This window comes from Sparus aurata, chromosome 20, assembly GCF_900880675.1.
Source record: "Sparus aurata chromosome 20, fSpaAur1.1, whole genome shotgun sequence".
NCBI lineage: Eukaryota > Metazoa > Chordata > Actinopteri > Spariformes > Sparidae > Sparus > Sparus aurata.
Window position 1 is genome coordinate 2,270,635 of NC_044206.1, and position 25,542 is coordinate 2,296,176.

At 41.1% G+C, this 25,542-nt stretch overlaps 1 protein-coding gene across 4 annotated transcripts in view; it reads right to left on the minus strand.

Annotated features, from left to right (window-relative positions):
• The window catches only part of exoc6 (exocyst complex component 6), a 125,987-nt gene extending 120,998 nt beyond the window's left edge, over positions 1 to 4,989 (minus strand). For all 4 annotated transcript variants that reach the window (XM_030399349.1, XM_030399348.1, XM_030399347.1 and 1 more), the window contains exon 1: positions 4,724 to 4,989. In XM_030399349.1, coding sequence (XP_030255209.1) covers positions 4,724 to 4,821 — 98 coding nt within the window. In that variant the 5' untranslated portion in view covers positions 4,822 to 4,989. The remainder of the gene's footprint in view (positions 1 to 4,723) is intronic.
• Between the last annotated feature and the right edge of the window lie 20,553 nt (positions 4,990 to 25,542).

Consider the following 25,542-nt stretch of genomic DNA (forward strand, 5'->3'; position numbering starts at 1 on the left):
CAAACTGTGGGTCAAAAATCGTGATACAAACCGAATCGCGAGTTTGGTGTATTGCTACAGCCCCACTGCTGGCTGCTCTGATGCCATTAGCTCCAGTAGTGAATATTGAGAAGTAAACTAGAATGCTTTTGAACAAGACGCTGGAGAAACCTCTTCTGCTACCATCTCCTGTGGCGCAAAAGTGTATTAGGAGCACAACCTAAAGTTTTTGGGGCAGATATGATGTTTTTATACATCACAGATGTTGATCAAAGACATTCATCTGTGAGCCTTTACTCTATAATGTGAGACTCACTGTGATCTGACGGCGGCTGTGGATAAGAGGTAGAGCCAGTGTCTTGTTGTCGGAAGGTCGCTGGTTCGATTCCCCTGGTTTGACCAAGTTTCCTCGGACAAGATACTGGACCACAAACTGCTCCTGATGTGCTGGACAGCACCTTGCATGGCAGCCACCATCATCAGTGTATGAATTACTGTAAGTAGCTTTGGACAAAAGGGTCTGCTAAATGTTATCTATAGTATTCAAAGTTCCACACATGGACTTTGCAAGGGGCATGCAGATATATTAACAGCTGTATATTTGGAAACCCATTTTACTGTGTTGTAAAAATGTTATCCACCGAGAGAACAACGCAATCAGCAGTCGATTAAGTAGTGGACAATCTGCCCTCGCTCTACCTTTCCCATCTACAGACAGTTGCACATGGTCTGCAGAGAAACACACACGTTAGCCATATGAACAGTGTTATTAGATGCCACTGAAACCATTTGAATTGGTTTTAATTGAATTGAGGGATGGTCTCTGATACTATATCCCTTCTGTAAATGTACTGAATGTGATGCGACCTCTCCCATTTCATATGTGCTAGCTTATGCCATTGTTAAGTTCATATTTGTAAAATGTAATCAAACGTGCGGAACATCCTGGGTATGAAAAAGGGCCACAGAGCAAACACTGGGAGAAACACACAGAAAGGCAAGCAACCCAGTTTGTGTGCATGAAGACCTTTTTCACACGTACCAAAACGATCTTTTTTTTCTCCGTCCTCCTTGGCATCGTTTCAAGAATATTTGCATCCACACGGATCCACTGAAAACTACTCAAAACACTGTAGTTCATATTCCAGGCCTCTAGGTGGCGCTTGAAATTCACCAAAAACAGAGAAGAAGAGACGGAACATGCGCATAAAGCTTGTGTGCTGTTTACAAACAGACAGTAGAAGGAGAATCTGAAAACAAGAAGAAGACAAGAATGGCTAGTGCAAGGAAACCAGAAGCGATTGTGTGGACCGATAATGAGGTCAAACTGCTGCTGCGACTCACACTCGACTGCAAGGCGAGTAAGTTGCAAGAAACAAGAACACAAGCAGTAGTGCGTCACTGTTGTTGTTGTTGTTGTTATGAGACAGGTTGTCAGATACAAACAATTTGTCGCCCACCACTACAGGAACTAGTGTTGTCATGATACCAAAATTATGACTTCGGTATGATACCTGCCTAAAATATCTCGATACCGATACTAAAACGATACCAAGGCGGAAAAGTAAAACATCATCAAAAGTAATGGAATAAAATATTAGATGACAGAATGTGAAACTTAAAATGATTTATTTCTTTTTATTAAAACACAGTCAAAATTTAAAAAATTTAAAATTTGTAAAAGCTGCTGAACTTTATAGCTACTCAACCTGTTAGAACAACAATGAAATGATTATGCAGCTGTTTAACTTAGCTGCCAATGTGTTTACAAGCATCTCTGTATCCAAGAAGACAAGTGTCTTCTTGTTTTGTTCATTTGTCTTGTTTGCTCTCAGAGATTATTAAATAACCTGATTTTCCATTAAAAGCTCAGTGCTTGTAGTAAAAAAAAATTAACAGCACGTTAACTACAATTTTATTTTTATATATAATTTTACAATTCATAAAATAAGATAATACTTTATTCCTCCCACGAAGGGGAAATTTGCAATTTGCATTTCATGTTGATAAAAATCAAACCCTGGATTATTAGCCTGCAACTACATTAGTGCACTAAAGTACAACACAAATGACCCAGACCTGGTGGAGGTCTGTGCTAATCAGACCATATTCTAATAATATAAATCACAATATATATCATAAATTATTGACAAAAATGTACATGCTATGATTATATTACTAGTACTGATTGACTTAGTGGTGTTGTTGATCAGCATACTTGTGAACTCCAGCGCATGTTATGGTAAAGTTCATGTTACCAGTGTGAACGTTGCGTTTGCATACAGAGATGTGTGGAACCATTCAGACTGCCTGCCTCGTGCAACTCTGATGGTAAAAAAAATTCGCTTGTCACAAAAAAAAACTCACTTGACTTCCATCCAAGGGATATTTATGTTATCTATCGCTAACCTGCAGCTCTGTGAACTCTTTGAACAAGTCTGCATGTCTGTCAGCTAGATGTTTCGCCGAGTTGGACGTGTTGGCTCCCTTGGTCATTATGGATTTAAAGCATCGTTTACAGACGGGCTTTGTGGTGTCCGTGGGCTTGCCCTTACTGTCGGCAACGTTAGCGAAGTATTTCCATATTTCGCTCCGTGCGGCTGCTTCTTCAACAAGCCTAGGACGGTCGGCAGGAGCACTCATGCCACTTTCAGCCACGTCTATCTCGCTCTGCTCTGTGACTGTCTGTCACCGTGAAACTACGGCTACTCTGGCTGCAGGCAGTGAGGAAGCAGAGAAAAGCTGCACACACAGACACGCTGCACTGCTGTCGCACAAAGTAAAACGCGAAAAAGTATTGTTTTTAATGGCTGGGTACCGCGGTACCTTTCTAGTATCGGTTTACTGTGCAAGACTAACAGGAACATGCAATATGTTATGTCACAGATGTTGATCAAAGGCAACAGCAATCTAAGGTATTTAAAGTCACTTCATTTTAACAAGGCCAGATACCTAAAAGAAAGCCAGAGTAAGCTGATTCTGCTTTTTGATACAGGCCACAGGTCTGTCAGTAACATTAATAGGGTTTATGATGGATTGAGTATCAATGTTAGTTGCCTGAGAAACTGACTAGCTGTTTTCATCATGTTAGGAAAAGTCAGATAGTCAGCAAGTCATACTACCCATCCCATGAGACATTTGTATCAGGCAAAACTATTTTATAACTTCTTCTCTTTATGACTTCCTCCTTTCAACAAGTAATTTATTAGCCCACATCCAGAGGAGGGTACATGTAAATGCCTGACTGGTATAAGCAAACACAGTCACATGCATTTAGTAAAGAAGAGAAGTGGACACTACATCATAACAGCAGGTAACTTGTAAGGGTGGCTGGCTTGAAGAACTATTCAGTTTGAGTTCACATAATGTTTCCATTCGTGACTGTAGAGCACCTGCCTTTGATGTAACCATATAATAATCAATATGATTTCAACAGTAGTTCTATTCACTGACAGTATGAGAATGAACCCAGTAACCATAACAACAGTAGACAACTAGTTGTTGATTTGCCTTGGCAAGACATGTGAAATCAGCTAACTTGTCTCTTTCTGATGTGAGGACAGTTGTATCCGAAACATTTAAAGAAATGGTTATCACTGAGGTCTGACCTACCTGACTTTTAGCATATTGTATGTAATGCGTTGCTTTGATAGTATCTTTGGCATCTACTCAACAAGGACAGCTAAGACTACCATTTCCTTAAGTCTGCTGCCAAACAAGTTTCTGAGGCCTCCTTATCCAGAGCATGATGCAGAGGTTTCCCACTCAGATGCTAGTGTAAACAAAAATTATGATTGGTTCAAAAGAATTAACAATGTAAACAGATTCAGTTAGAGCTCACTAACACAAAGAATAGTGTGCTCACATTTTGAATGAATAGTTTAAGACTGTTGAGGAGGAACCGACATGAGGCAAAGGGCATGACTGTCATTTTTCAACAGCTAACCTACAGCATCTATATATGCTCTATTGATAACACCATATAAGATTCACTTAACTGAAAACAGAGACATCACTACCGTCACCTCTAGGGCACACATTCATTGGTTTCCCCGGGCATGCGACACCCACAGCCTTTAGGCACGTCTAAGAGACAGGTGTATGAGATGGATGGAGGTTTTCAGCTGAGTGGTTCTAGACACTAGCTTGTCACACTAACGTCAATCATTATGGCCTCTGAAGTAAGCTTGGTAGCTAACTACCGATCATAATCAATGCAGCGTGCTAGAGACCGATAGCATGAGAAATCAACACCCCCATTTCATCGCCATCAGGCTCTTTGGCGACCTTAAGACGACACCAGGTGGTTAAGGAGACGTATTATAGCACAGTGTAACGGACTGTCAGCCGCAATCATTCTCACATTTCTGCTGAACAGCGAACTGAAATTGTTAGCACCGTTAGCTGACATTAGCTGCATTATGATGAGAAGATGTCCCACAGCCACACCCACACATGATGTTTACATGATGACAGGTCAGCAGCCGTCAATCAACACACGGCAGCTGGAAATACTGACTGATGGTCAGTGGTCAGTGCTGGCCTGTTAGCTAACAAGCCAGCTAGGCTCATGCTTCATTTCAACACCATGTAGCCTGTTGGCTAAAATCGCTAATGTTAGCCTACCGGTGGCTAGGGTAGCTAAGCTAGCACTTGAACAAAAGGTCTGATAAAGTAGGAGATGCGACCAAACACATAGACATTATGTTTGGTACGGGCTCGCTAATATGCCATGATATCTTACCGGAGAGTGGGACCGACACAAGCCGTGTCGGTGCTCTCAATCTCCTGCAAAATCCGCTCGTGCTCCGTTATACACTCCAGGGTTTCATTCTCCGCCATGATTGTTGTGTGTCAGCTCTGACTGCAGCTTCAGCGGAGGGACTACATGTCAGTGTAAGCTCCGGCCTGTGCGGGACGAATCACAGCTGCGACGACTCCAGTGTCGGCACTCCGTTTCCTCAATCCTCGACGACGTTAACAGTCGTTACAGTAACAGTCGTATCCGCAGAGCCTTACCCCAGCACAACGGGGTGGGGGGGACTGTCTGAATCGATATTTGATGATATTATTGATCATAACTCTATTTTGATTTATATTCACACCCTATTTATATTTTAATATTTAAGCATTGTTAGTATTGTTTGTTGTTTTGCACGTACAGACCAAAGTTATTCATCCTATGTGTAAACCCACTCAGCAATGAAAATAAAAAAAAATTGTGATTAATATACTAATCACAGTTAATATTGTATTAGTGTATATAATAATATTATATTTGCACATTAAACAAAAAGCACTTTAAAATTTTCTCTTGAAGAGAACATAATTACACATCGTCAACTGTAAATCAAACTATAGATGTAGAGACTAATTTCAGTTTTTTTATGTAGGCTGCACATAGCCCTAGCTGTCTTAAGCAGTCACTTGGTTGAAGCCTTGCTGAATACCTAGAGCACCTGCTGCTGTTCATAAATCCAATTTCTTTGACTGCAGTATGCTAAAGTGCCATTACATATTTGGTATTTTAAGTAAATATACATTTTTTTTTTTTTTGGTCATCTCTTGGTGTGCATATTGTAAGTTGAAATTGTTGAATGTACCTTTAAGACACACAGTTGCTAAGTTACATGGGGAGCAATGTCACTAGACGGCACCCTGTTCATCCTTGACATTAGCTGAGCAGCACTCTCCCCATGAACAGGGACCAGTAACCGAGCTCCTGTCTTTCATCTGCCTCTGAGCTCAGCAGTAATGCAAGGGTTCATGGGAATACTGTTTGTAGTCTTTGACTATGTATGATGAGGTGGTAGTCGTACAGTCGGGTTTTGTAAAGTTTATGTTAGGTTCATAAACGACAAGTTTTCTGAAAACCCCAGGCATGTGTGGTTGTGAACTTTTGGCTAACTTTCCTGTCTCGAATGCTCTTAAAAAAAAAAAAAACATTAATCAAGAGGCACGGATCAAAACGGTAACAATATCAATCAGCATTTTCAATCAATCATCATGCAAGTCAGGTTACTGAGTCCACCATGAGCTTTGGTCAGATCAAAGTAGAAGTGTACGACCTGGAAATGAGACTCAGCAATCAACTATGTTTCCAGAATCCCCAACACACAGACATGAACACAGCAAAAAACACTTTTAGTTTGTCATAAGTGAGGATTGAGTTATATTGTGTTAGTCAATAAATTGTTTTTGACGAAAATCCTGCCTAGTGTACCTTTAAAAGCTGATGCTCTGAATATTGCACGAGTTTACCTTAAGGTGGTTCCCAGGGGCAGGTCCACAGATTCTAACTCTGCAAAAATATTCCCAAAGGCCTTCTCTTCTTCTTTGTTCTCCTCTTCACTTTGACTGGGTGGGTTGGGTAAAGCAGCATGCACCCTGTCACTGGCCATTTCTCTTCTCTGTATTTAGGAACAAGGACTAAAAATCTGTATATGTGAAAGAGAAGGAAACCAAGAACTGGGTGTGTGTGCATGAGTGTGTCTGTGTGGTGAACTCCAGGGCACCTGCTATGGTCAGCAGAATGAGCCAGCAACAGGAAAATGAGACCTTGTGATTCACTGAACTTTGAAGCCAACAAAACTAACTGCTCCCTGTGTATCCATTTATTTCACCCACTTAAACCCAGAAGAAACATCATGAAGAGTCCTGCCTGTCATACACACTCAGTCAGCTGCAGAACTGCAGCTTTGATGTTGATTCACAGGACCGCTTCTTTCTTTTTGGGGGCCCTATGCAAGAGGCTTTTGGATAGATTCCTACCCCTTTTAGGTGATCCATAAAGATGCACCAATCTGTTACATTTTAAGAGGAAAACAGGCTAGAGTTGTGAAAACCTCTCTCAAATTAAAGTTGAACATCTTAAGTTGACCCACCCAACCAAGTTGAACTGATAGAAAATTAGGGATCTCCCGGTCAGGTTTTTTGCCCCGGGGTCTGAGTCCGAGTCATTTGATTTTGAGTATCTGCCGATACCGAGTCCCGATCCGATACTTCTATAATACATAAGAAAAATGAAGAAGAGCAAAGAAACAGATCCAGGATGTCCCTTTTTTTTTTTTTCATTCACCTTATTTTATCATTTAACACTTATCATAGTTATGATTGGCACTGGACAAAAAAGCAGGAATATACGGCTCCACTATGTCTCTCTTTACATTTATTTTTTCCCGTTGTTTGCTTCAGCTAAGAAAGAAATAGTCCGCCCCACATGTCCAACCTCTTGAGCATTAGAGAACTTTTTTACCATTATTTTCTCTATTATTAGAGATTTTTTATGGAAACAGAATCTGTTTCAGAAGTCAGTGGGCCACATGACATGGAAGCTATTGATAAAAAAAAATAGGATGAATAGGATGACGAGGATTTCAGTCACTCAACTTAAACGGTGACTTGTAGAAATTAGACAAATAGCGGTAATCTCTCTATAAAAGCAAGGAATCTCTGTCTGTCTGTGTGTGTGTGTGTGTGTGTGTGTGTGTGTGTGTGTCTGTGTATCTGTGCCTCAAATATCTCTGCGGATCAGGATCAGACTGACCTGAGACTTTCAACATGGCTGCTGCGTGGTTCAAGGGTGTGCGACTTCGCATTTGTTTGGACTGCAATGATACCGTTAATAAATTATTTCATAAATGCTTTACAAATTCCGTGAGCATTGTCCACTGGAGCCACCACAGTCACATGCGCACCAGGGCCAATCACTGCACACCGTAGCCACGTGCGCACCAGAGCCAATCACTGCAGAGCCCGACTCCACGACACACCTTAAGAAACAAGCGGATTTATACCTGCAGCAGCGTGAGCTGGACCGGGATTTTGCCAGCGGTTCGGTCCTGTTCTGTTCTGTGCATCTAAACTGACTGTTGTGGATTAATGAGACTAAACGAGTCCGGACCGAGTCTGTTCGGGTCTGAGGAGATCCGGAGACGCACGAACAATAAAGTGGAATCGGAATCTGTGTATGTTCGTGTGTAGCTAGCTGCTAGCTGCTAGCCCACCTACACGGCCCACATCCCGAGTCAACGGACCGGACCCAACGGCACGTCCAAAACCGGACTTAGGGTAAATGATGTCCGCCATGCTTTTTCGCGAACATTGCCGTCACGTTTGCTTTGTGTCTGGTGCAGGAAGAAACGGTAAAAACGGGCTTTTGTCACGAAAGTGTCCAAGCATCAAGTTTGGTTGTTGAGGAACAGGAAGTTGTGGGAAAGACGGAGGCAGATGAATGACAGGCAACGACGGTCAGTGCCGGGGGGGACGCTCCTTGCCGTCAGCCGGGGGGTGGGGTTGTCGCTTTTTTTTTATTTAACTTGCTCCTTCGGCGCTGCCGCAGTTCAGAGTGCTGTTTTCACAATATTAAAAACTCGCCAAATGTGGACAAAAGCAGCCCAAATTCTATTCACCCGCCCAATTTTTTTTTTTCCCGCCCGGCGACAACAAAAGTAGCCCAAAAGGGCGGAAAACCGCCCAATCTGGCAACACTGACGACGGTCAGTGCAGAGACAGCAATAGAGTCAGCGATATTGAGAGTTGAGAGATTTGTGACATCTAGCGTGTTTGGAGTGTATAGTTAGTGTGTTATGTAGTGTTTGGTGTAGTGTGTTTAGTGTGTAGTGGAGTCGGTTTTTTGTTTAATCAATGAGGAGACTGCTGAATGAGCATTGCCTGCATTTAAATGTAAATAGTTACATATAACTTTGTAATTTTTTAAAATGTATGCACATATTAAGCAAACAACAATTTATATTTGCATTATAAGTGATAAAAAATGGTTTGTTAAACATATTTGTGGTTTTCACAACTCAGATTTGATGGTTTTTTGGTGATTTTAGGTCCATTGTGTTAATACAGTATGTCAAAATAAAAAAATAACTGTACAGTCACACATGTTAGGTTGTGCTGAAAATAATGACACCAAGTAAATAGTTTTTAAGGTGAAATATAATGGCAAAATCAAAAATAGTCAAAAACGGCCAATTACACCCTAGAATATCGGATTTCAGAACAAACCTAAATATCCCTGATGTCCCACCTTCAAACACAGCCTCATTCGGCCATCCATGAAAAAGCTACTTAACCTCCCACTTTTCTATAGGAATACATTTGTCTTACGGGCACTGCACTAGTGACAATAATGATCGATTTCAAGATAACTTAGGGTGTAGTGCTTCTACTGTGTGCAATTTAAATTTGCCATTCGCTCGTGATATTAAACATACAAAAATCACGTCTCTTTTTTTTGTGGCGGCGCTGAAAATCCAGCAGCAGAATGCATATAGGAGAAACACTGACACATCAGATAACTTTCCGCAACGATTGCAGGCTCTTTGTTGGAGCTCTGCTTTGAATGAAGTTCCATCGTGACATGTTAATGGACTGCTTGCGGAGTGACATGAAGACATGAATCAGAGGCCCAAAAAATGTTGACCGCGGTGGCCGGTCATTCTGGTTACCAATACCCGATCCATGCCTTGTGCACACACATTTTTCCCATTTGTTTTGAAATATTATAGATCTGACAAAAAATAATGAGAATTAAAACTGCAAGCAGTGATGAACGGGCCCTCGCAGTCCGCACGCGTCGGGGCATGCTGCTGTCGACGCACGCTGCCGTCGGGCTTACCCACACAACACCTTCCATTTCAGTTTTTCCTATGATTTGGTGGGCTGTTCCTCCTGTCGGTATTAAAGAATGTCTGAAAAGGCTGAAAAGCTGAATGCAATATATTATTAGCGTTGGAATACGCAGTACAATGTCCAACATAACATTAGCAGAGGCAAAGCATGCTAAACAGCATGATGGCTTTACATACTGACTGTTAACCACAGCTGTGTTCTGTGTTATTTAACCAAAGAAATCACTCAGTTGTTTCAAATCTCAGGGGAAGCCACTGCGTTCATCGCGGAAAAGCTGGGCAGAATCACAACTACACACATCTTGTTTTGTGCCACATTGACAGGGCAGACACACCACGCAAATGGCATTCTTAGCAAATTGGCTTATTTGAAAATTGTGTTCTGTGGCTTACTACCGCTGACTTATCCATTATGTGGCTTTAAACATTACCTTGCAATTATGCCATGTTGTAATGTGCAATTTGGACAAAACTACCGGCAAATGCCATGTACATCTGACAATGTTTGTCATCACTGCACATAAATGAGTGTAAAATAATGCTTCACTTGCCTTCTCTCAAAAATGTATTCATGGCTGTCTATCAAATCTAGCTTTTGATGTAATTTCTGCTTTGTTTGCTAGTTTTTATTCCATGAAGTGCGTGCTGCCACATTTTGAAGTTTCAATAAAATCTGTGAAATATGAGGCTGACTTCCTGGAATGGAATGGAATTATTCAGAGGTTATTCAGATAGGATACATGTGACTTGAAAGACAACAATGCCATCTAGTGGACTTGTATCACTTACATTATATATTGATGTGCTTCTAATCCAAATTGACAACTTCCTGTTGGACTTACACGAGTATGGGTGTAAATGAGTTTTTTGTGCGTCTTGTCATAACACACATGCATGCCATATTTTATTCATGTCCGTGCATGTAGGAAGCCCAAATTGATTGAGATAAAACTTACTTCATGTGTCCAGTGGGTGGCACTATGGATATGACACAGTATTGATGCACAGATCTATTCATGGCGACTCCCTCTAGATTCCCTCTAGATTTGGCCGAGATAGGAAATAGTATGAAGAAGTTATTAGGACTTGATGCTTCATGACGAAGGATTTTAATGGCAGGCTCCGCCACTGCCAGCAGGTATGATGTAGGATAAAGATTTTCCTAGCGTGTCTTTGGCATGGTCCGAGGAGTATACTGACTGACTGTGAAGTCTCTGGTGTCCAATCTGCAGGAGGAAGACGTGAAAGTATAATGCATGGCAATATTTCATAAAGGCCGCCAAATTCAAAATGGCCGACTTTGAAGGGATGTGTAGATGTATTCAGGGCGAGACTGTCTACATTTATGAGGAATTTTGTCGAGATTGGGCATTGCATGTGGAAGTTATAAGGACTTGATGCTTGACACCAAAGGGGAAAAATGGGTTTACTGTATTTGTCTATACTACATGATGTACACACACACACACACACACACACACACACACCAGCCATACTCACAGACCCAATCATGACAGAATCCCACCTACATCAACATAACTCAGACACTTAACTTAATAACATGGAATGTGCGCGGTATCCGTGCCCAGCCCAAGAGGATAGCAATCATAAACCATCTTACCAAACTAAAGGCAGATATATGTTTACTACAAGAAACCCATCTATCTAACTCAGAATCACATATGCTCCAATCTCATCAATTTAATAAAATTTTTTCAGCCACTTACAACAGCAGACAAAGAGGCGTTTGTATTTTAGTAAATAAAAGAATCCCTCTAATACACCATTCCACAATAACTGACCCAGAAGGATGATATATCATAATTACTGCATCCATCTACAACAAAAAAATGACAACTGCCAACATATATGGTCCCAATTCTGACAATCCATCCTTCTTCAACACATTTTTTTTCCACATTACAAGAAACTACAGATATCATAATTGGTGGCAATTTCAATACAGTAATCAACCCCACAATAGACCGATCAAGCACTGCAGGCAATCTACGATCCTGGCACTCTACTGAACTACTAAAACAATACATGACAGATTTTGGTCTTGGCGACAGTTGGAGATTGAGCAACCCATCATCAAGAGAATACACCTATTTTTCTCCACTACATCAATCATTCTCTCGTCTAGACTTCTTTCTGATCAGTAATACATTTCTAAGTAAAGTACTCAAGACCACCACCATACATCCAATCATAATTAGCGACCACGCTCCAGTATCTCTGTCCATAAAAATTGAATCAAATGTAAAATACTCTTACCGTTGGCGCTTTAACACATCACTACTCAAAGACTCCGATTTCACTGCTCTTATACAGAAAGAGTGAGAGTGAGAAATCTCATCTTCAATACTATGGGAAACAGGTAAGGCAGTAATTAGAGGACAAATAATATCATACTCAACAAACAAAAAAAAGAAAGAACAGGAACTAGAAAAACAGCTGGAACAAAAAATTAAACAACTTACAGATATCTATTCAAACAACCCCAACGGACAAATAAAATAGGAACTACATAATACTAAATTTCAATTAGACGAAATTATAAAAAAACAGAAACAATTTCTGATACAACAACTCAAATACGACAACTTTGAAAATAACAATAAACCAAGCAAACATTTAGCTGGCCAACTACAACGTAAAAAAGAGAAAGCAATAATCTCAACTATAAAAAACCCAGCAGGTGAAATTACCCAAAACCCACAAGAAATAAATAACATTTTTAAAAGTTTTTACACTAACTTATATTCCTCAAATACAGACCCCGACCCATTAGAGATACAATCGTTCTTTAATAACCTGGACTTACCCAAATTACCCCAACAAGATGCAGAAACACTTGACAAGCCATTAACTTCAGACGAACTTCACAAAGCCCTACTTCAGATGCCCAACAATAAATCACCTAGACCCGACGGCTTTCCCCCCGAATTTTATAAACACTTTTGGCATATATTATCCCCCCTTTTTTACAAACTAACATTAGAAATTCAAAAAACATCACAAATTCCTCCACATATGAACCCATCTGTAATATCTGTTCTACTCAAACCCAATAAAGACCCAACCCAACCTTCCAGCTAAACACAGACTTAAAAATTATCACCAAAGCTCTAGCTATCAGGTTAGAAACAGTTATTTCCACCTTAATACACCCCGACCAGATAGGATTTATCAAAAAAAGACATGGCTCCGACAATTTACGAAGATTAAGATCTTGCGCAACAAACTCAAACCAAAACAATAATTGTTTCACTAGATGCAGAAAAAGCATTCGATCAGGTAAACTGGACTTTTTTATTACATACATTACATAGCTTTGGTTTTGGGGAGTCGTTCATCCATTGAATCAAAACACTATACACCTCACCCAAAGCCACTGTCACCACAAACGGGATCACATCACACAGCTTCACACTCCACCGGGGCACCAGACAAGGATGCCCACTCTCCCCATCTTTATTCGCTATCTTCACCACTTGCTGCCACTATACGTCAAAACAATATAATCAAAGGAGTTAACACCAAAAACCACCACCACAAAATAAGCCTTTATGCAGATGATGTTTTATTGTACTTACAGGAGCCATTACCATCACTAACAGAAACCTTTAATCTTATCAACATATTTTAGAAAATTTCCAACTACACAATAAACTGGAACAAATCCACTATACTACCACTATCAGAAGAGGCTTGGTATTCTGCAGGACCAAACTTATCACTTCCTCTTCACACTGGGAATATTAGATATCTAGGTATTGACATTTCCCCCAGGCTGTCAGAGTTGTTTAATCTCAACTACAATCCATAATTAAAAACAATAGAAGATGATCTTCAGCGTTGGATGAATCTACCACTATCTCTATTAGGACGAATAGCCACAGTCAAAATGAAAATCCTCCCCCACATCAATTACTTCTTCTCAATGCTACCCATCATACCAACAGACAAATGGTTCAAATCTATCGACACTATCACCACTCATTTCTACTGGAAAAATAAAAAAGCAAAAATTAAACTATCCCCTTTACAAAAAAACAAATCCCAAGGCGGACTAGATGCACCAAACTTTTTCTTTTACTACCTTGCAAATCAAATACAATATATTGCACAATGGATCCACCAAACCAACCACAATACCTCATGGTCAGACCTAGAACAGCACTATTGCCAAAACATCGCACTCTCAGATCTACCATTTCTAAATCCAACCATCAAACGACACCCCTGCTTCAAAAACACAGTAATCTCCACAACTCTGACAGCCTGGTGGAAAGTCATCAAGATCTTCAAATCCACTACAGCACCATGTAAGTACACACCAATATGGCACAACCCTGATTTTCAACTCCTCAACAATCCTCTTCACTATCACACATGGGCACTAAAAGGTATCACACATCTCCACCACCTTTTTAACAATAATCGGCTTATAGATTTCAAGGACCTCATAGAGAACTACGGGATTGACAGGCATCAATTTTTAAATTACTCACAACTCAAATCCATACTCAAATCCAAAATTAATATAAACTAGTGCATTGCCCGTAGGAAGCATGTATTTCAATAGAAAAGTGGGAGGTTAAGTAGCTTTTTCATGTATGGCCAAATGAGGCTGTGTTTGAAGGTGGGACGTCAGGGATATAATTGGCTGTTTTTGATTATACCATTATATGTCACCTTAAAAACTATTTACCTTGCCTTACTTGGTGTAATTATTTTTAGCACAACCTCACATGTGTGACTGTACAGTTATTTTTTCTATACTATATTAACACTATGGACCTAAAATCACAAAATAACATAAAATCAGAGTAGAAAAAGTTAGTTTTTTTACTGTGAAAACCACAAATATGTTTAATGGACCAATTGCATTAGTTATAATGCAAATATAAATTGTTGTTTGCTAAACTGGTGCATAAGTTTTTGAAATTTGAAATTTACAAAGCTATGTGTAACTATTTACATTTAAATGCAGGCAATGCCTCAGGCTCAGGGCTCAGCTCATTCCTGCCTGTTCCACATTCAGCCGTCTCCTCCTTGGTTTGCCTCACAACACGACTCCACTACTCACTAAACACACTACACCAAATACTACATAACACACTTACTATACACATATATATGTCATATATCTCTCAACTCTCAAAACTCGCTATCTCTGTCGCTGTCTCCAACACATCACTGCTGCTGTCAATCATCTGCCGATGTCCCTCCCACATCTTCCTGTTCCTCAACAACCAAACTTGCTGCTTGGACACTTTCGTGACAAAAGCACATTTTTACTGTTTCTTCCTGCACCAGACATAAAGCAAACGTAACGGCAATGTTCACGAAAAGGCGTGTTGGACATTATTTACCCTAAATCCGGTTTTGGACGTGCCAGTGCGTCCACTCCATCGACTCGGGCGGTGGGCCGTGTAGCTAGCGCTAGCTAGCAGCTAGCGCGGCTAGCGCTAGCTACACACAAACATCCCCAGATTCCGATCCCACTTTGTTGTCCGCGCATCTTCGGATCTCCTCAGACCCGAACAGACTTGGACTTGTTTAATCTCATTAATCCACAACAGTCAGTTTAGATGCACAGAACGGAACTGATCCAGCTCGCGCAGCTGCAGGTATAAATCCTTGTTTTTTTAAGGTATGTCGTGGGCTTCAGCTCTGCAGTGAATGGCTCTGGTGCGCACGTGGCCACGGTGTACAGTGGTTGGCTCTGGTGGACAATGCTTGCAGAATTTGTAAAGCATTTATGAAACAATTTATTCACGCTATCATTGCAGTCCAAGCAAATGCTTATTGCACACCGTTGAACCACGCAGCAGCCATGTTGAAAGTCTCAGGTCAGTCTGATCCTGATCCGCAGAGATATTTGAGGAACACACACACACACACACACACACACACACAGACAGACAGACAGAGATTCCTTGTATTATAGATAGATGACAGCCAACTTGAACCCCCAGAAATAATTGACAACATAATTCTATTTACGAATTTAAATAAACTAACCTCCCAACTATACAAACTATTATTAGCATCAGATGATTCCATAACACTCCCAATAGCTCACTGGAATGCGGACTTGAACATCTCTCCCTCATCACATTTTTGGACAGATATGAATAAAAATACATTTTCTATGACATCTAATACAAACCTTCAGTTAATCCAATACAAAACCATCCACCGAACACATATCACACAACATAAAATGCACAAAATGGGACTAGCAACCACAGACATCTGCTCACAATGCACAACAGGAACAATAGATAACTACTTTCACGCACTCTGGGCTTGCCAACCGGTTCACTCTTTCTGGAACTCTGTCACCAAAAAACTTTCCACCATACTGGACTGCAGAATCCCTTCATTCCCACAGCTCTGCCTACTAGGAGACACTTCAACAATCACCATACCAAACAAATACAAAAACAGCTTGCTCATCTCTTTCACTGTCGCTAAGAAAACAATTCTCCTAAATTGGAAATCAAAAAACTCAATCAACATCAATCACTGGATCAATCTTCTCTTGGAACATATCTCCATGGAAAAAATCACTGCTTAAAATAACAACAAAATAACAGCTTTTACAGACAGATGGTCCCCATTCCTCTCCTCAATGGGCCTATAGCTGCACCAGTACCGCGCACATTCCTGACACCTCAAAACACATCACAATTTCACACACACACACACACTCACACACACACACACTCACACCCACACACACACACACACACACACACACACACAAACACAAACACACATACTATTTATCCATGTATGCCATATATCTCTTTTGCTCTTCCTCTACTATTAATACTATTATTACTACTATATTGTCAATATTCTCATTACTAACATGAATATGACTGTGCTAACTATTACTAATATTATGCTAATATTAATATTACTGACTGAATATCATGATTATGATTGTTATCACTGACAGTACTATCATTGCTATTATTACCATGTCATATATATCATATCTCTTCATTTATTTTTTGTTTGCTTTATTTACTTATTTATTATTATTATTATTATTATTATTGTTTATTCATTTATTTATCTATTCATTTATTTAACAATAATCATGATAATGACATTTGTATAATAAATTAAAGAGAAAGGGCGGGGCTGGACTGGATGGGTTGAAGGTGGAGGTGGGCTGGGGCTTCATGTCTGGTTCTCTGGGGGCAGGGCAGTACCTTGGTGGGGGAGGGTGGGGCTGGTTGGTTGGGTCCTACCTCACATCCCCTCTCTTTCAAAACAAATAATAAACAAAACAAACAACCAACCCACTCCTCAGCGGGCAGACTTCCTCCAAAGGGTCTGGAAGTTGCCCAGACCAGGAAGTGGCAAAGGAGTTTAGATTTGCAACGGGTCAGCAGCTACCTTTGGGTTCGGCAGCGGCCCAAGGTACAATCTAAACAAATAAATAAATAAACAAAAAGAACAGCAACAACAACAACACGACAGATAAGACGATACAAAAAAGGGGGTGGGGGGCCTTTTCACTACCCCCTCGCCTGTCTCCCGCTGGGGCTACCAACTGGGCTACTGGGAGCCGGCTAGGGGGCCCCTTCGCTTGCCTTCCTGATACCCCGGTCCAACTTCACCCCTCACTGCAATATATAATCATCGACATAATATAATTTATTTATTATAATCCCAACAATTAATCTCATGATAGTCATTGTCATGATATATTGCTTGCATTAGGTTGTGTTCACATATGTTATGTTTACATATATATTATATTATCCTGTGTTACAGCATGATATATTACATTACATATTTGCCCTGTATTACATTATCATACCTCACACTATCTCTTCAGACTATATTAGGTTATAACATACTGCATTTCTTCTTATAATATCTCATATTATATATATATATATATATATATATATATATATACATATATATATATATACTGTCTTATCTTATCTCAATTATCTAAATACATTATATAAGGTTATATTATATAACACTGTACTACGTCAATATATCTCATATCATGTTGCATACTAATACTACTTATTTAACTTATTTATCTATTTTTTTGTTCCTTCAGTTGTACTTTCCTCCTCCTTCTCTTTTCTTATTTATACTTTATTTTACTTACTTATTTTTATTATATCATCAATCTATACCTACATACGTTTATAATACCATACTATCTGCCTCTCAGCCACTAGCACGCATGCACACTCACTCACACACAGACACACACACACACACCTATAATACCTCTATACATATCATAATAACTGTATGTTGTTTTTTTTGTTGTTATCTGTACCATATGTCCACTATCTGTATTTGTTGACCCTCGTGGTGTGATGTACTTGTCCCTCATGTCACCTTGTCTTTCACCTAATTTCACCAATGAAAAAAAAAAAAAAAAAAAAGGGGAAAAATGGCGTCCGCCGTCACGCCCACCAGGTATGACACAGCTGAATGATTTCAATAACTTTTGTTCTTCAAGGCATGAAGATGATACTGAGTAAATGTGAAGACTGTGGTGTTTAAGCTCTAGGACAAGATAGTTTTCAAAGTAGGCATGAATTTGTCAAAAACGCTGCCACACATCAAAATGGCAGACTTCCTGTTGGACTGAGAGTATGGGTACAGATGGGTTTTTTGTGCGTCTGGTCATGATGAATGTGCGTACCAAATTTCGTCCTTCTATGTGCATGTAGAAGGTGGGGCATCACAATAGGGGGCGCTACAGAGCCCGCAGGTCACGGCCATACCCCCCGACATCACAGATCTTTTCAGGGTGTCTCCCTCTACATTTCTGAGAGATTTGGCTGAGATAGGAAATTGTATGAAGAAGTTATGAGGACATGATGCTTTACAGCGAAGGATTTGAATTGACCGCTCCACCATGGCCAGCAGGTATGACGTAGGATAAAGATTTCCATAACTTTTCATCTTCAAGGTCAGAGGATGATACTGAGACACTTTGAAGTCGGTGGTGTTACATCTGTGGGAGGAGATCATTTAATTACAAAGATTGGTAATATTTCAAAATGGCGGCCACAATCAAAATGGCTGACTTAGTATTGATGCTGAGATTAATTCAGGGCGACAGCCTCTACACTTATGAGCAGTTTGGTGTGGATACGAAATCGTATGTTGAAGTTATCAAGCCTTGATGCTTGACGGCGAGGGGAAAAAATGGTTTCCATTGTATTCCAATAATAAAAAGAATAATTTTTCCAATTTCAATAGGGACCTCACAGGTCGATGACCTGCTCGGGCCCTAATTAAAGCTGCAAGCAGCGTTGAACGGGCCCTCGCAGTCCAAGCGCGTTGGGGCATGCTGCTGCAGATGCATGCTGCCGTTGGGGCATGCTCAAGCAACACCTTCCGCTGAGGAAGTCGTTTCATTATAATTCGGTGGCCTGCTATTTCCGGTGTGAAATAATGTACGCTGAAGTCAGAAAAACTGTGTGAACTGCTGCATGATTCCCCGGACAAAGACTAAGTCAATGGTCCGCCTCTGGAGCTGGCTGAAGAGGATGTGCACACGAGGCATGATGCAATGAAATGGTTTCAGGAAGAAGCTAAAAGTATCATCCTCCAGTAGCCTCACAAACCTTCCAGCTTCTCGCACAGTGGTAGGCTCAAACTCCCCTAATGGTTTCGAAACACTGGATGATGTCACCTTTGTGCTAAAACAGTGTCCACTGCACAGATATGGAAGTTCCATCTTACTCTGTTTGCTCTTGGGAGTCTGTGTGCCACCACTCTGTCACGCACACTGGTTCTCTTGGGAGATGTTGAAAAAAATCCAGAGAATCCAGCCAGGTCAGAGAAGAACTGATTAACTGATGGGATGTGAGATGTCACCTGCTGCATGATGAAAGCTGAAGAGGAAGAAATTGCAGCTCATGGGGGAGTTGCTGTTGTGCTTGTCCCTCTGGAGCTTTAACAGCCAAAAGTGTAAGTCCTACATCTAAAATAAGATCATCAGCTGAAAGCCAACAAGATTTCCTACATTTCTATGCATATATTGTCTATGTCTTCCATCTGCTCTCCACTGTAGCGATGATGTCATGCACTCTAGCTCACACAATACACACCCATTATAAAATCAGAAGACGGCCTGAAAATCCTTAAAACTGAAACTGTGATGATTTATAAACCATACAAGATTTTTGAAAACTGAATACATGCCCAATAGTTTGAGGTCTTCTGACTCTTTAAAAGTTAGAATGGTGTGTCTAGCTCAAAGTATGAGGGACAAGGAGAGGCTGAAGTTTGATGAGTTTTGAAGAGGACTTAAGATTTCCCCATTTAATCCCATTGACACTAATTAGACTGCCACCAGAGCGCCGCCTATTGGCTGATTTGTACCAAATTTTACACAAAGCCTCATCAGGCCATACCACACAATGATGAACATTTATGTGATAATTAGACAGTATTTTGTAAAGATATGCAAGATTGTCTGTTTTCAACACAATATGCAGGAATTTGTCATTTTATATTTCGGGCAGTTTATGGACTATCAAAATTATTTTGATAACTTTTTGTTAGGAGGGTCTACAGATGCTACATGCAAAGTTTGGTTCAAATTGGTCAAATCGTCTAGGAGGGTTTCGAAAAAGTAGGTTTGTCATTTTTTGCAAATTTGCGAATGGAAAAATACTGCAAAAGTGGGCGTGGCCGACACCAAACAATTCAGCTCAATTAAGCGAACACAAGGGTACGAGGTTTAATAATGTGCAACATATTAAGTGGGGATTTTTGGTGTGTGAGTTACAGAGGCCATTCTATAGAACCTTTTTCAGGTTTTCGACATTTTGCGACGTAGCAAAAAAAACGGGAGGCGGAAATGGGCGTGGCAGATCGGACAAAATCCCAGGAGGAGTTTGAAAAAGTAGGTTTTCCAGTTTTTTGCGATATTGCAAAAAACAACTTTCTAACCGGGAGTGGGCGTGGCCAATCGCAAAGTGATTCAGTTCCATTCAGGGAATCTGGGGATACAAGGTTTTTGAATGTACGACATACGGTTTGGGAGTTATAGGCAAAAACGTGTTGGCCTAGGTTATAGCGCCCCCTGCAGGCGGATATATGTAGTTTTTTGTGTCTGAGATATTCACAGGAGTCTGGACCAACCCTCCAAATTGCACCGCCCTCCCTTGCACGGTTTAGCCTGCAGCACCATTTTTATCCGGAGAAAAATACAAATAAAAATCTTTACAATTACAATAGGGTTCCTAGCACCGCTGGTCCTAGGAAACGCGTATGCTTGCCATGAAGACGGCGAGAAACTGCTTGCTACATGGGTGAAGCAATTTGAAGCCGTGGTCCGTGCCCAGACAAGGGAAGCCAGAAGCGGATGTTCAGTGTGATTAGATACGAGTGAAGGAGAGATTAAAGGAGGCCTTTGGACAAAAACAGTTCCTCCTGTACTCGTCCCTGTCAGCCGAACAAGAATTTGGAGGTCTATGCAGCCAACGTCTCCAGGCTTGTGGCTGAGGCTTTTTCCGACTATGACAGAGCTGCCAGCAATGGTGAGACTTTCAGACGTTTTCTTGCTGGGCTTTACCCTACCTTCCAGGCTAAGTGCCATGAACAGGGGGCGACGGATGTGGAGGAGGCATTGATTATAGCAGGCTGTTGTGAACGGGCCAGGCAGGCTCTGAGGGCAAGCACACCTGAATTGCCGTACTCCAACCGACATCCTGCTGTTGTGGCCGCTCTCAATCCGGCGCCACCAAGTATTGTGGACTGTAATGTTAATGCCACAGAGAAGCTTGTTCATGCCATGGAATAACTCACCTCAAGGATGGACACTTAACAAGTGGAGGTGAGGAATTTAAGAGCACATACATGTGGGGCTTTTCCTGGGGCTCGTCTGCTGAGCCCGGGGGAGCGCAGAGAGCAATGGCGTGTCATTCACTGCGATTGTGGTGGGTTTGGATGCAGGTCCAACTCCAGGGACTTTCGGAAGGATGACCACACGAGAGGCCGGTCTCCGCAGCGCAGGCTTCGGGAGGATACGGCGACAGGGAATGGTCTCCACGAGAGCAGGGGACCCGAGACACCACAGCTGGCTTCTTGCCACACTGGCTGGACATTGAGGGCCCGAGTGTGCCACACTTCACAGAGGAATGTCAGCTGCAGTGGGGAGTGAGGTTTATATCCCCCTCCCGATGATCACCATCTCCATACGTAAACGTGTGTTGAATACACAGTACATGCATGCATGTGCAGTAAATGGACAGTTATTGGACACTTTAGGTACTGTGGCCCCTCCAAAAATTTGGGGGGCAGGTCTTATGAACAAACTGTGCATGTTGTGCGGGGGGCTACACAGGCTATCTTGCTGGGTTTTGATTTCATGCGGCAGACTCAGGCAATTATGGATGTGGGTCGGGGCCTCTCAGCATGGGAGACATTAAAGTCTGTGTAAAGCAAATTCAGCCATTTTCTTCTAAACACATTAAAAAGGTCACAAATGTATTTACTTAAAACATGTAAAAAGCCATTCAACCATTTAGAATTGATTTTGGAGCTAGGCTCACAAACTGTGTTTCAACATTTCTGTGTTCAGGATTTAATGGGTGGGGTCAGAAATCATGGCCGCGTTACGTAACGTGCGTAAGTCTCCCAGCGCCATAGAGACTCCCGTCCCACCACAGCCCCTACAGCAGACGCCAGCTCCGGCCCCAGCCCCAGCCCCCATTTGCCTTCTGACCCCCAGGCTTGTGTGGACCGGGCCTTGATCTACACTCTGTCACACAATGGCTACAATGTCAGGGAGCTCCAACAGAGTGACACTAGCATCAGACATCAGATCAACATCAGTGTTGGCCTGGCTGGAGGAGGGTCAGAGACCCCCTAGGTGGAGGTTAAAGGATGCTGGTCGGGTTTTAAAGAGACTGTGGCATGAGTTTTCCCGGCTGACTTTGCTTGATGGACTGTTGTGCAGTGTTATCAGTGTTGTGCCTTACAAAGGAGGAAGTCCCCAGTACCCCGACATCATGCCCCTATGGTAACTTTGAAGGCGGAGAGGTCTTTCCAATGTGTCACAGCCGACATAATTGAGTTGCCGGTCACCTCTAAAGGCAACTGGTATGTTATCGTTGTTGAGGACTATTTCACTAAGTTCGGTAACCATGCCATCGCTGACCAAAAAGCCACCACAGTTGCTGAGTGTCTCTTTCAGAATTACATTTTGGAATATGGTGTGATGGAAACGCTGCATACAGCGTTATGACATCACTGCGCTTTCTGTCTTGCCGACCTTTCTCACTACATGACTGATCATTGACAGAAGTCACAGGACACACAGGAATTTCACAGTCCAAGAAGTCTGAGTTGTGTATGCTCTGATTTACAGCTAAAAATGCAAGAAAGATAATGAAAAGAATGTGAGTGAACCATGGATTTGGAGAATGCTCAGGAAATATGGATCATTTTTGACCGCCTGATAATAGTGAACAGCTTACCACAAAAAGGTTATTCTCTGAGTAAGGCAGCAGGCCTTGACCAGCTTACACAGCCACTTTCTATTTCCTACTATTCTTTTTCAAACGGATTGGCCCATTAGGAGTGTGGACGTAGCCGTTAACAATAAGCTCTTTACAAATGCCCTGACTATGAGTTTCCTTAATACCCCACCAAAAACATGAAGTGGTTTTCATCCACACACACACCAGCAGTATAGGAAATGTGTCAGAGTTGCAGGAACAGACACACAGATGGCCTGATGCTACACAATAGCAGCAGGAGAGGCAGGAATGTATGTAAAGATATAAGCTGACAGATAGATGAATGGAAAATGCATAGAAAGCTTTATTTCTCGCTCTCTTTCCCTCACACACACATACATGCTCACATATTTATACACACTATACGCTATAATATCCATCATTAATAAATGGTTAATGTATAGTTATAAAGCATGTTGTATTGTTTGTATAGTAAACTAACAAACAGTACGATTTATAATAACCACTGTAATATATAAACATCTGTTACAACTTTACAAAAGCCCCTCACATAATGTTTATGACCTACTCAGTATTTGTATTATAAAGTTGATTTGAACCTTCACAATATGCTACTGCCAGCTAAATGAGTAAAACAGAAACCTTATTTGTTGTGTCTGCTTGTGTCAGAGTAACACATCTTAATGAGAATGTTCTTTGGTCAGCTTGATTCACAGTGATGTGTGGGTTATTAAGCGTCTCAGTAGCCAGCCCTTACAAACTGTCAACATCATCATCATCAATGTTCCTAATAAACCTAGGACAAAATTATGATGTGTACTTCTTCACATGAAGTGTTAATCTTTTGTGTATGTGTCCCTTTTAATAGAGGATATATGGATCATAGCAGTGAGGGTCTCTGTCACTTTGCCTATTCTTCTCTCCATGTGCTCTTCCTTTCTCTGCTCTGCCAGCTTCCTGCCAGCTTCCCGTGTCTGTCCGGAGCACAGGCTGCCATACATCTGCTGACCTCCATTGTAAATGACACTCCAAACAAATAGGACTGAAGGACATCCTGGAATGGAGCTGGTCCATTGTCAAGCCAGGGAGGTTGTCCAGATGTTTAAAACAAGGCCAGGGGCTGACAAGACCGTGTTTTAATTCAGCTTGACAGTCATTTTGAGGTTATAGGTTATTCACTTTTTACAGTGAATCTGATGTATTTGTTTTCTTTCCGAAACTAAGTAAAGTAGGATCATTAGTTGTTATAAGTTGTTAAAACTTCAAAATCTCGAATTCAATACTCTTATCGGTTTCATGACTTATTAAATGAGTAAAGGTAACTTTTAAAATGTACAGTGCACCTGCAAGGAGGAGGCAAAATAATCTATGGTATGATTTACACTTGAAATTGAAAAATTGACTTTTCATATGCTCAAAAGTGCAACTTCAATATCAGTGGTAAAACATACTGAGGTATTTCTGAATTTTCCTCTCAGAATATCATGAACTTTTTCCCTCACTTACCCCTCTCTTCATAATAATGAAAAACACAGCACTGTAATGCAGCGATGCTCTGAATCACGTGTAGGAGGCAGTGACTGTGATAACTTGATTAATTATGATTTTTTCTGAGGTACCACTGCCATACAGCCGCCAGCTGAGACATCAGGTTCAGCTCAGCATACAGCTGTATTCCAACCCCGTCCAGTTTATCTGACTCCACTGTTAACAGCACTCAACCATGTCAGATGTTAAGTGACAGAAGCTGTCCCTCGCTACGAGAACACTTAATGTTTGATCATGGGTGTACAACAACAACCACAGGAAGTCTATGATGGAGTTGTCTCATTTTGCCTTTTTTCCTCCTCTTCACTCTCCAGCGTTCTTTGTCATTTCTATTTTCCCCTGCTGCCAAAGCCTTTCATTCATAAACATTTTACATCATGATACCTGGCCAGTCGTCTTTCTGCCCAGAGACCATGAGCCAATTTTGGGATGCTGCAATTCAAACATTATTGTGTCCCAATCATTCTATGTTTCATTCTGAATCATTATCTTCAGACCGAAAATGATCTCAGTTTTTTTTCTTTTCTGATTGTGAATACTTGCTGTTACAGTTTTATTCATTATTCAAGCTCAAAGTACATGTCAGTTGTTTCTCTTTCAACAGACTGTTGAACAGCCACGAGACCAGGGCAGGAAACAGAGTACTGAGTTTGCAGGTATGATCTCGTTGCAGTTATTGAGGTAGAATCAGACATGGAGCTATCAGGAAAAAAAAATCTCTGACCAGAAAAGTGGGTTTGTTGAGCTAGAGTCAACAAGGATGTAAAAAGGTATGGTGTGTGTCATCAAGCAGCAAGTCAATTATTACATAATCATTCAAATGTGTAAAAATGTTTGCAATATTCATCAAATTAGAAAGAAAG